General features: G+C 52.2%; 1 protein-coding gene across 5 annotated transcripts in view; it reads left to right on the top strand.

Annotated features, from left to right (window-relative positions):
• The first annotated feature begins 3,299 nt into the window (after nt 1-3,299).
• LARP1 (La ribonucleoprotein domain family member 1) overlaps nt 3,300-12,560 on the top strand; it is a 43,608-nt gene continuing 34,347 nt past the window's right edge. For 2 of the 5 annotated variants that reach the window (XM_015293913.4, XM_015293912.4), the window contains exon 1: nt 3,300-3,805. In XM_015293913.4, the coding sequence (XP_015149399.2) occupies nt 3,457-3,805 (349 nt within the window). In that variant the 5' untranslated portion in view covers nt 3,300-3,456. Of the gene's footprint in view, nt 3,806-4,107; nt 4,326-7,942; nt 8,063-10,808; nt 10,902-12,560 lie in introns of those variants that run through there. The other 3 variants (XM_040647167.2, XM_015293914.4, XM_046900444.1) reach the window with 3 other exon arrangements.

Genomic DNA, 12,560 nt, shown 5'->3' with positions numbered 1-12,560 from the left:
GGAGAAAGAAGTGAGCTGTCGTATGCACGGCGAGGGAGGTTGGGAGCTCCTGCCCAAAGCCGGCTCCGCAGCTGCTGATGCCAGCAGAGGAATTTCCCCGGAGACTGCATGCTCAGAGGCTGCACCACGGCTGGCGAAAAGCACAGGGATGGGAGAAAGCTGGAAGGCACGGGGACACAGCTGGGGCGAAGGGCCAGCCCCAGAGGCAGGCCTGGGGAGATGATGAGGTGCTTTCATTACGTTTGGGGAAAGCAGAGCTGGATTTGTTCCCGGTAAATTGTGCTGCAGAAACACTGCGACTTCTTGGCTGCTTCTCAGCATGTCCCCGGAGCTCGGGAACAGAATATTCCAGCTACCAACACAGCCTGTGCTGCCTGTTGGGCAGAGCGGGGGAGATGGGCTGGCAGAGGTGAGGACACCGGGAACACTGTGGTGCGTGGAGGCTGCTGGGCACTGCCCATGTGCTTACACTAACTCGAGCCTGCCTGCACCAAGCACAGTTCACCTGCAGAACTTCCCTTCACAGAGAGCATCCATGTTTGCGTGGCGGCCAGCCAAGGGCGGCGAGGCAATTTGTCCTCTTGGCTGATGCATAAAGGCCGTGCATAAGCTCGGCTGCTTGCGCGAACAATTCTCTTTCTTCCTCCTTGGCCATTAATTTATTTTTTTTTTAGCATATAAAACTATGACAAGGTTTGGTCCGGCTGCCCACAGAGTGAGCGTGGAGCGAGAGCCTCACCCAGCTCACTCCGCCCTGCAGCCACTTTGGCTCTCACCCACTGTAGGCTCTTCCTGCTCACGTGGCAGAGCTGGGCAGCCCAGGCTGGCATCTGCCACCCAGCTGAGGCTGGCACTGCGTGTCCCAGAGCCTCACAGAGGGTAAATACGTGAGCCCTGCTGGAGGGGAATCAACATGAGTTGCGTAGTCCCCGAAGCGTGCTTATGAGTGCATAGAGACCCCCCCTTGGAAATATGGGACTGGGCTGACAGGAGTACAGGACGCTGTTTTGTTATTGCAGCTCAGATATGGGAACATCTGCTCTGGATATTCAGCCAGGCAGCAAGGCCAGTGCTATCTCTTCTAGAGTCATAACCAAATCATACAGATTTCCTTTCGTAATTGGACTGGGCAGATTCTTAAATGTTTCTGGGACATGTGGCACACTCTGGTGATCCCCGGGCTGTGGCATATAGTGACACTGCATCACACGAATGTGCTCACTGCTTTGGGGGTAGCCAAGAGGATCCCGAGGGAGAAGAACTTTTTCTAAAGCCTGAATGGGAATGGAAGTTCCCTCAGGCTTCATTCTGCTTTCAGGGCTGGAAACATGAACTCCACTGGCTGTAGTAAGAACTAGGCAATAAGCACACATATCTTGGGCTGGGTATCAAGGGACATATGGGGCCAAAATAGCCTCAGAGGAGAATCCCTGGTAACCTAAGTCTCTCTCCAGGGACCAGTCAGACCTCTGACTCTGTTACCCTTCTGAACCAGATGCTAAACTATGTCTGCCTCTCCCCTTCTAACTGTTTAGCTGTGCAATCAGCTTTCCATTCTTCTCCATGCATTGGCTGGGAGCTATGTTTTCAGTGCCTTGTCACGCTGTTAGTGTTTCTGCAGGGTCTGCATAGGTCTCTCCATATTAAACAGTGGGTTTTTTTTAGGTGAACATTTCTGGGTACAAATGGGGCAGTGTGCTCATTGAAGAGGACAGGCCTGTGTGAAGCTTCTTATCAATGCTCGTTTTATTTATAAAGAGCCACTGTGAATTAGAAAAGTCTTGTTAAGTGCTAACAATGGTGCAGGTTTAGCATTACGCATTGCTTTTCATGTATGTATAATCTGTGCATAACTACGCACAGGATTTGGACTCTGACTGGCCTGCTGCACTAGGGGACAAAGACTGAGGGCATCAGAGACAGTCATGACCAAGCGACATTCCATTAGCTAGGGGTTAATCAAGTATTTTAACCTCCTCAAATGAAAGTGTGCAGGTTTTGCCGGGCTACAAAAGCCATTCCTTTAATCTCCTTCCATGAAACGCACTGCATTCTCCAATCATCTTTGTAGTCCTTACTCCATTTCATCATCCTCGAATGTGGATAACCACAATTACACACACTGCTCCGGAGGAAGGCTCATCAGTGCCTTCAGTAATGGGATAAAGAGCTTCTGATGCATTTGAGGTTCACACTTGCCTTTTTCATGTTTTTTTGTCGTCGTGGTGTAGTCACCCTATGACAGCGATCAAGCCACCTCTCCTGGTTGCGGTCGCTAAGCAGCCTTCTACGGCTCCTTATTTGCCCTTGTGGGCCGTGAGCCATCCTCCCAGCCCTCCTGCCTTTAACCTTCACCAAAGGCACTGAACATCCCAAGTTGGAAGGGACCCACAGGGATCACCGAGTCCAACTCCGGGCTCCACACAGCACCATCCAAATCCGATCTCCACATCTGACAGCCAATGCTCTCTGAGCTCCGGCAGCTCAGAGCTGTGCCCGCTGCCCTGCAGCCCATTCCATGCCCACAGCCTTCTGGTGCAGAGCCTTTCCCTTACCCCCACCTGACCCCCCCCCAACGCAGCCCCGTGCTGTGCCATAGACACAACCTGTGCTCATCGGACACCTGATTTTGTGTCCCCGTGATGGAGAAGAGAAGCTGCTATGGAACCACGGGTGTCCCTTTCCTCTGTTCAGTTCGAATCACGGAACACCCTGAGCTGGAAGGGACTCATAAGGAGCACCGAATCCAACTCCTGGCTCTGCATAGAACCACCCAAAAATCAGTCCGTACGACCTTAGCGTTGTCCAGGCGCTTCCTGAACTCTGGCAAACTCGGTGCCATGGCCGCTGCGCTGGGGACACCATTCCAACGCCCGACCACCCGCTGGTGAAGAACTGCGAAGCCCCCTCCCATCACAGCCCCCAGGATCAGTTCAGCAGCGGCACTCGCACCCCATCCTACAGCCGGGCAATGACCAGCGCCTCACAGCACCCCCCCAGCTGCACTCCCACCGCTACACGCTACCCAACCCTCCACTGGAGCTACCCTTCCTGCACTACCCACCACCCCGCCGGGGGCTGCGAGGCGGACTGGAGCACATCGCAGCGCTCCCCCCTCGCCGCCCCCGCCCCCACGCGCCGCCTCAGGAGCCCCCGCGGCCCCTTTAAGCGCCCCCACGCGCGGCCGGGCGTTGCATCAGGCACGTGCGCGCCGCCGGCCGGCCGGGGGCGCGCCCCGCCCCTCCTTTCCCCCTTCCCCTCCCCTTAGGCCGGGTGTGCGCGCGCGCGGCCGGGGCGGCGCTGCGCGGCGCGCGCCCCCGCGGCTAGTCGCGTGGTCCCCGCGCGTCTCCATATTGCTGCGGCGGCGGCCGCTGTGGGGGGGGCGGGGGGAACGCCGCGTGCGCGTGTGAGTGCGCTGAGGGGGCGCTTCCCCCCGTGCGGGGCGGGGGCGCGCAGATGGCGACGCAGGTGGAGGCGCTGCTGCCCGGCGCCCCGCTGCTGCCCGCCGAGGAGCGCGCCCTGGTGCTGAAACCGCCGCAGGACGGCGGCCGGGAGAAGGGCGAACCGCCCATGGGCCCCGACGGCGGCCCCGCGGCTCCGCGGCCGCCCAGCGCCAAGCAGCAGAAAGAGGAGAGCAACAACCAGGAGAAGGAGAGCCTGCTGCGGGCGGGCGGCGAGGCGGAGGAGGGCGGAGAGGCGGGCGGCGGAGCGGGGCGAAGGGAGTTCATCGAGGCTCCGCCGCCCAAGGTGAACCCCTGGACGAAGAACGCGGCCGCGCTGGCGGTCAACGGGCAGTCGCCTCCAGGTGGGTGCGGGGGGCGGAGGAGGGGGGCGAGGAGGGATACGGGGGTGCGGCGGCGGCGGCGACCGCGCCCCGGCCGGCAGCGCCATGCGGCGCGGCGTGCGGCCTGAGGGAGCGCGGCGGGGAGGGGGGAACCGGCCGGGCCGCGAGCGGGGAGAGGGGGAGGGGAGCGGCCGGGCCGGGGCCATGCGGCTGGGGGAGGCCCGAGGCGGGCGGAGGGCGCGGTGCGGGCCGCGCTCGTTGGGCCGGGGCCGGGCGGGCGGGCAGGAGGAGGCCTCCCCTTCCCAGCATTCCGCCGCCGCCGCGCAGGCAACGTGGTGGCTTCCCCGGCCCAGCATGTGATTTCCCCGAGAGCTCGGCCTCCTCCTCCGCGGGCCCACGTGCGCGGCTCCGAGTTCGGCCCGGAGCGGCCTGAGGGCAGCGGGAGGCCCGGGGGCGCCGTGCGGAGGCCTCGTGTGCTCTGTGGAGGCCCTGCGGGGCCCGGGGGCCGTGTGTGCTCTGCGTGGAGGCCCAGGCGCCTGTCGTAAGGCTGAGCTGAAATGGCTGAGCGCCGTTTCTTCGCCTCTTCGGGTTTCTTTCTTTTTGTTGTTTATTTATTTGGCAGGAGATACAGTGATATTAGGATAGACTTCTTCTCAGGGAGAGCGATAGGGCGCTGGAATGGGCTGCCCGGGGTGATGGTGGAGTCCCCGACCCTGGAGGTGGTCGAGAAATGTGTATGTGGTGCTGAGGGACATGGCTTAGTGGGCAGTATTGCTGGTACCTATACAGTTGGACTAAGTGACCTCGGAGGCCTTTTCCAGTCCTAATAATTCTATGATTCTGTGTTTGGGAGCGGATTGCTGCTCGGCTGAAGTTTTAATTCCTAATATTTTTGGCCTGTCTCTGCGAGCTCGGCAGTCACGCTGCCAGGTATGACATCAGGTTCCTTGTTACTGTATTGTGTTTTGTAAGAAGCGTTGCAGGCTAGTTGGGATGATTCACCGGAGGTATTATTGATCTTTGAAAGATGGACACCTCTGCAATTTCCACCTGGAAAGCTGTTGTCTTAATGGTAGCGTAGAGGAGAAGGTCAGTGTGCCAGGTAAAAGTCTGTGCCCAAATGGTTTGGTGGTTTGTCATTGTGTGTGCAGTGAACAACGAAATCCAGGACTGTGCTGTTGTCTGCGTTTTTCTCTTGCATGCAGCGTGACATCCAGCTGCTCACACTGCTCCTTTGTGTGAGAGTTGGGCTCTGTCACGCTGCCTTCTTAGGCAGCACTCCGTAGGAACTAACCAAACGGTGCAAAAATACAAGATGTTCCCCCCAGTGTTCCTGTTGGAGGCTTTGCAACACATGCAAAGCATGCTGAAGTGGGGGCTGAGGAGCCTGAGCAGGCACTATGTGGCAGAGGAGGGAGCTTTTGCAATGCCTGATATGATTTTGAGGGAATAGCATAACAGTGGGCAATAAACATGCAACACCCAGCTTGTTGTTGAGCCTGGCCCGGTTGTCCCAGTATTCCTGGAGGAGTTGAAATAATGGAATTGGTTTTGCAGTGCCCCAGACGCTGCCTCTTGGCTCCCTTGCACTTGCTGCCTGGTTCGTTAGCAGAAGAGAAAACGTGTAAAACAAACACGGCTGGCAAACTCCCACGAGAGGCAGGCTGGTGGCTGGCCTTGCATAGTGGCCTTTTGCCTGAGTGCCTTCTCGTAGACTTCACAGGCTCCTGCCATATCTTGGCTGCTTTGGGTGGAGGATTTCTGCCAGCACACGTTTCTGAAAAGAGATTTGGAGTGTGACAATGTGCAGAAGTTGTGCTGTGGTGCAGAAGACGAGCTGTGCTGTTGCAGTGACCTCCAGGAGATCATCAAAGAAAAGTGGCTTCTCTGTACGCTTGAAACACATGGAGCACGTGTAAACTCTGGAAAGGCATGACTGAATGTTTTTAGGTTTTTAGCATCGGAACTGTGGTTGGCAATTGAGCTGTGCTCCCAGCATAGCTTTTGTGTGCTGCTTTACTGAATGTTTCCAGCCCTGATCCTGCTGTAGAGGAGGTAGTGAGGAGGACTAGGAGCCATTGAACATCAGGACAGCTCTCTGAAGATATGGGGATCTCTCTGTGACTTGTTTTACGGGCTTTCAAAGCCCTAATTTTTTATAATGATTGTATTAATTATAGGCCTGAAGTCAGATTTAATGGACAAGACATGCTCCTTAAGGTGTCCACCAGTTCTGTAATGATCTGTACTGGAATTAGTGCTTACAAAAGTAAAGGAATTGAGCTCAAGCTCAGAGAAAAACAGAACTGTGCTCAAGATCTTTGTGAATTTTCACTATCTGTGTCTGACTATGGATATGGAAGAGCTTGGCAAGTCCCCCTCTGCTTGTATTGAACTTCTTGACCTCTACAGCTGGGAAGGGTGAACGTGTGGAGGCCTGATGCAGATGCCAAATAATGGGGTCTGGTTTGGGGGAAATTAGGGTTTATTTCCAGAAACAGATGTTTTTTGGGGTACACTGAAGTTTGGGAGCGAGGTCAGTATTGGGAAGTGTGAGTAAATGTTGCTGCTTTTTCAGGAAGGCAGGCTGAAGCAAAGCCTCTCCTTGCTGCTTAACCCCTCCTCCCAAAAGCATAACTGCGTGGCATTAAGGGTAGAAACCATTAGGTCGAGTTAGACAACAGCGATGCTGCTGGTGCTGTAAGCAGAGGATCAGGCACTGGAGGAGAAGTGCACCCAGCAGTCGTTTGTGGTGCTTGTTGCAACGTGCACTGTATTTCTGTTTGTGTGCATTTCAGAGTTGGGGTGCAGGTGGGAAGGAGAGGGTGGTCCTTTAAGCTGTGAAATGACACATAAGCATGTCAAATGTGGCAAGGGTTGTGTTAGTGCTTACTGCTCATGAGGGACGCTGACAAGGCTGGTAATGACACCTCATTTTTGCTCTCTCATCAAATAGCAAGGTCTGTGTGACAGTCCCCTCGTTACATGCAAGTTGCTGTATGTTCTCTTCTTATCATGTAAATAAATGCAGCCAGCAGTCTGACTTGCAAAGGCACAATGGTAGGGAATGTATGTGCAGGAGAGAAGGAAACATTTTCTGACAAAAAGAGCTTTGCACTTCTGGCTATAAACCAAATTTGAAATATTTTCTCCTAATTCTTCAGTTAAGAAGTGTGGCTTCAGTTAAGACAACTCGACCTTCTGGAACATTTTGTACTCCTCTGTTGTGCCCTGCACCAGTGCTAGCAGTGATGCAAGCGTTGGTGCGGACAGGTGTTAACAGCACCCCATTTTGAAAACGTGCTGGATTTATTTCAAGAAATGTTGCATCAAGGCACCTGGCACTTCTTAATTTTTAAAGCCATTTACATCTTGGAAATAAGAACCTGCAAATTTTAATGCCTGGCAGTCCCATTGCCAAGCGCTAACTTCTATGCCGTCTCTCCTCCTGGTTGCAAATTCAGAATTTCTTAGTGGAGATGCAGGAGGTGCTTTAGTTTCTTGAGCAGAGTTTCTTGCCTGCCATTTGGCAGATGCACTGGGAGGATAAGCAGCACTTTCCAGAAGGCGCACCTTAGTTCCTAGCAGCAAGCACTGGAGGTTGGCTGCCTATTGTTCAGAGATGGCAGCGCGCAGGCTGGGCTGGCTACTGGTGCTGAGGAGAAGGCAGGGAAAGAGATTCATGAGCTTCTCACCCCTCAGTGACTAAGTCCCCAAAGGGCTTTCCTTGAAGCCAGCCTCCAGTACAGGAGATAAGCTGAATGGGAAGCTCGTTTTACCTTTGGCATTTCTTTTTATTTAGAATAGATGTGCACATCTGCCTGCTGGGGTATCTAGCGTGGTAGAACTGCACACACCTATTTCCAAAGCGTTGGGCAATTCTTGCTTTGTCGTGGCATGTAATTGTGGAGCTCTTTTGGCTGTTGGTTGCAACAGAGGTGCTATCGCAGCACAGTCCTCCCCCCACCACCCCAAGTTTCCTCTCTGAAATACGGTTTTGTTCCAATCCCACAACTCACGTTTGAGTAACGCTTCCCATTTTACTGGAGAGCACAAGGGTAACTGGAACTGCTGCTCCCCAAATGTGTAAGGTGGTGTTATTCCTCCCCCACATACCTTTGCCCTTCAGCTTTGTGCTGGACCTTTGCCCTGCCATGTGCTGTTTGTTTCGGGAAGGCGGGGAAGCACAGCTCCATGGAGCTGACTCATGGGCCCCAGCTGCTGGGATTCAGTGCCTTCTTCTACCTCAACCTCCAGTTCCAGGCTGCCAGCCACGAGGTATCGCTGGATGATCCTCACCAACAGTCTCTTTCACCTCTATAACTCTTCTTTTGATCATTTTATTGCCTGTGGTACCACAGGGAGGATTGTGCTGGGATCATCGGACGGGGGGGGGGGGGGGGGGGGGGGGGGGGGGGCCTTTGTTCTGCTGGGAGGGCAAAATAGAGTGCAAAAACAGCTAGGAATTGAGGTGCTGGGTGCAGTGCTGTGTGCTTGCTTCTAAATTATGACACCTGATCCTTTCACTGTGCTCAAATGGTGTGAAATTATTCTCAGGGGAGTGCCAAACGCCAACCTGGATAGCGTGAGGCTTCTCCTTGCACACTTGAAGCTGCTTTGTAAGGAATCTCAGATACCACCTCAGTGGTAGCACTTGTTTGGCTAAATAGGGAATGTGCATTTTAGTAGAAAGCTGTACTGCTGGACCAGGTTGGGTATTTTAATCCTTACAGTTACTAGGTACAAGCAGCAAGGGTTAAAAATATAATCACCTTAATGAAAACTTAAATACACTTGCATACTGCCGGAGGATTGCAGAGTCCTTTGTGACCATGCAGCTCTTGGAGGAGCTCTGTTCCTATTGCAATAACTGGGCAGACCAAGGTACAGTGCCTTGCTATGGATCATGTAGGTAGCAGAACTGGGAAGGGTTTTTGCTCTTCTTTTATCAGGAGTCTGATAGGAGTGGTGAGCTTTGTTTCTTCCCAACTGTGATGTGCATTTACATTTTGGCCTTGAAAAACGTTATCTGCTGGTCATTTTGGCACTGGACCCTTCGCTAACGTACCAGAGGGGGCTGAAGACTGCTGCGTGGTTTCTGATGTGGCCAGCTCTGCTTTTGCAGCTGTCTCGAGACCGTGTTTCAGTTCCAAACTCATTATTGTAGGTGTAGGGCCTATTTAGTGATCTGTGAGCGGAGTTAGGAGACTTCACTCCTTGCTCTGAAGCAACTGGCTAATCTGAATATCTGTCAGCAAATGGTGCAGGTGTGTGACTAAAGCAGGTAAGAGGAGAGGTAAAGAAGAACTTCTAAGAAATTAATACAGAGTTACAAGAACTTAAGGGAACTGTTTGTATATTTAGGCAACAATAATTGGTGACCAGAACAAATAGGAACTGAATTTGGCCTCGAATAAATCAATTCTTAGAGTTCTTTGTGGGAGGAGTCCCAGGTCAGGGTCAGGCTGGATTGGCTGGGAGGAGGAGTGGGTGCACATGAGGGTGCTGCAACAGAGGAGTGAAAACTGGCACAGGGCACTGGAAAAATGAGGTGTGTGGCGGTTCTAATACTGCACAAGATGTACATTTTTGGGGGGGGGGGGGAAGGGTTGTAGAAACTGTGGTCAAATACAGTGTCAACATGTTTCCAAACATAGACTCATCCTGTAATTGCAGGTTCCCAGAAAATCCTCCTAACTGAACTTTTTTCTATCAGCATATATTTGTACAACAGCCTGAGGGCTCTTGGGCAGGGAGTATTGCCTTTTCTGAGCAAATCAGTGCATGGCACATGGCAGCTCTGCCATTTACAGGACAACATCGGGCTACTGATGGGAATCAAACTGCAGAAGCCATCCTTAACAAGTCAGCTGGCCCCCTTCGCTGTGAAGCTCACAGTCCTAGAGTCAACCATGAATGCCACATGTGTTTGAGGATATTCTGCTGTGACATGCAAGGAGAAAGAGGAACAGCTGTGAATTGACTGGGCTAATACCTGCATTATCAGTGGTTTACCTTCAGTGTCCTTCTGGAGCAAAGCAAAGCTGACTTAGGAGCAGCAGCTTGCCTCAACGCTTTCTTTTGTTGCAGTGCTGTATGGGAACACGTGGCAGGCAGTACTTGGTGGTGGTTGTGATTTTTTTTGGGGTTTTGAGTCATCTTATTTTTTTCCATGATCACAAGTCAGAAGGGCTGGTGGAGATCTGTGCTGCAGATAGCCCTGGACCAGAGTGTGTGGGAGATGACCAGGGCAGCCCTGGCTGGGGTGAGTGCTCTGTGTCAGCCAGAAGCTGGTGTTTGTTTCAGAAATGGATAAGGCCTAATGGAGCTGTCTGTGGCTGAGGTTTATCATTATGGCTCAGTCTGGTATTGGTGGTACTTGGAGGTGACACAGGAGCCCTTTGTTCGCATAATGGAGAAAATGGCACTCTGGTTCCCTCTGAGCGTGCCCTGATGTGTGTTCCTGAGGAAGTGTGCTCGCTTCCTGCCCGACACCCCTGGAGGTGGCTGGATGCAGGCTGTAACCTGCTACTTCAAGTAGGGCTGGCTTGGGACCAGCAGACCCACAGCTGCCTTTCTGTGATCTTCACTCACTCCCCAAAGTGTCTCTGGCTTCTGAGAAGGCGCAGGAGTGGCATCGCTGCCCCAGGAGGATGGGCATGCAGGAAAAGCATCTCTGGTGCTTTTCATTGTTGGCTTTTTGGCTTCCTCCCCATAGCCTGAGAGGGCGGTGAGCACATGCTTCGTGCTGGCCCCACATCCCCTGCCCCACTTTGTCCTCTGCTGCAGTATGGGGCTGCAGCCCCGGGGGTCGAGGGGAAGGAAGGAAGCAGCGTTTGTCCCCGACACGCCACAGAGTGCGTCTCCAGCTGAGCGGCAGCGTGCAGTGTGCCTGCAGTGACTCTGCAGTCTGCAAGGCATGGCCGTGCGCCGGGGGGGTCGGCCCATCTGCTGAGTGGGAGGGCACAGGGGGCGGCTCGCCCCTTCTCCTCCCTTCCCAACAGTCCTCTGAGTTTTCCGAGTCACATGTTGGATGATACGTGGAGAGAGAGAGAACAGGGCGGTTTCAGGGCTAGATTCGTTAGTAGATACTGAGTCTGAAATGCTGAGAAAAGAGGTGAGTTTTTCCTGACTAAATATGTGGGGAAACAAGAATCTGATTGTAAAAGCCACAGAAAGGGGAAAGGATAGAGTTTTATTGGTGAGAAAGGTGTGTGGGGAGGAGTTTGGGTGGGGGTGTCATACCTGCTCGGTAACTCAAAGATGCTGCTGGATGGTGGGTGCGTTGTTAAATACCTAGCACTGCCTCTGTAGCCAGATAATTTGCAACAGCTTTTCAGCCCTCACACTGAATTCACCCTGCTTCCTCTCCCCCATCGTAGCAGTGCTTTTGGAAGCATCTGGTCAGCGCTGCGAATGAGTAATTATTAATTTACCAAACGCTAGTTACCAGGCTATCCGATTTGCACACTTACAGATGAAAGAAGCTGGTGAACAAATGAAATAGAAATTATAATTAAGTAAGATTTAAATGTTTGATAGGCCTCCACTCACTTCAAACTACAGGAAATTAGTTTCTTCGGTTTCCTCAAGGTTGAATTGCATTTTTTGTGTGTGTGTGTGTGTGTAATGTTGCAGAAGGAACACTGAATTTATTCCTGCAAGACACTTAAGATTCTCATTACGAAGATTTTATACATTTACTATTGTCCTTCCAGATAGTTACGTAGCTCAGGAACAATGTCTGTTTATGCCAACCCCCCCGAACCCACAAAATGAGCCTACTGAAAATAAGGACCATACTATCGGGTTTCCACATGCCTGTAGATAGCGATACTCTTCACCCAGTGCAAAAGAATGTAATGGAGTGACGGAAGTGCTTTACCCTGTCTGTGTTCAGCCCACATTGGCAAGTCTGCTACAAAGCTGTGTAGGGGTGGAGATAGAGGGTAAACAGAGCGAAGAATGAAGTGTAAAGAATGATAGCAGTACGCATTAATGAAGAGAAATGTTGTCACTGAAGCAGCAGGTACTGAAATATGGAGAAATTGATCTCAAAAATGTCATTAGGAGGTTTAAATCTGACTGGAAAAGGAGCAAGAGGATATTTGTGCTTGAGATCCCACCAGATGAGACAGGAAGCAAATCACAGAGATGTCCCTGCCATGTGCTCAGATGACAAAGCATGAGATGTTCCTGACTGTAATCATATTAAATTTCTGTTTCCAACTCCCAGCTGAACCTTGAAAGCTCGGGGGAATACCTAACACCATCTAATGCATCTTCTGAGCATGCAGAAATCCACTGCAGAGAGGGTGTTGCACTGAACTGAGCAAAAAGGGGACTGGTTTCTTTTGGCTTCTCAGTCTCAGGTGAACTACTGTATAGCCCTTCTTCTTTTGCTGTTGTTTTTTTTTTTAAACCAGATAATGCTGTGTATGACACTTGCACTCTGTACAGGGAGGAATTTGATACAAGTGACCCTCATCTTTAAAACATAAAATGAAACCTGTAAGTATGGCCTTGAAGAAGATTTGGAGGAGACATGTGAGATTACAGGCAGGCAACTCTTACTTGACTTGGGGTGACATCTGAGTTGATCTCATTAACAGCAGAGAAGTGGAACCAAGCAAGGACAAAATTTGGAGGGTGATTGGAAAAGCTGTGTGTTTGATTAAAGTCTGGTCCAGAGTGGGAAATGTCTCACACAGGCTGTGAGTCTGAGGATTTGTAATTCAGTTAAGAGATTTAATTATCTTGCATTCACTGTGCTGCC

Source organism: Gallus gallus, chromosome 13, assembly GCF_016699485.2.
Source record: "Gallus gallus isolate bGalGal1 chromosome 13, bGalGal1.mat.broiler.GRCg7b, whole genome shotgun sequence".
NCBI classification, from domain to species: Eukaryota; Metazoa; Chordata; class Aves; order Galliformes; family Phasianidae; genus Gallus; species Gallus gallus.
The sequence above is the reverse complement of the archived record's forward strand: the minus strand, read 5'-3'. Positions and strand labels throughout refer to the sequence as shown.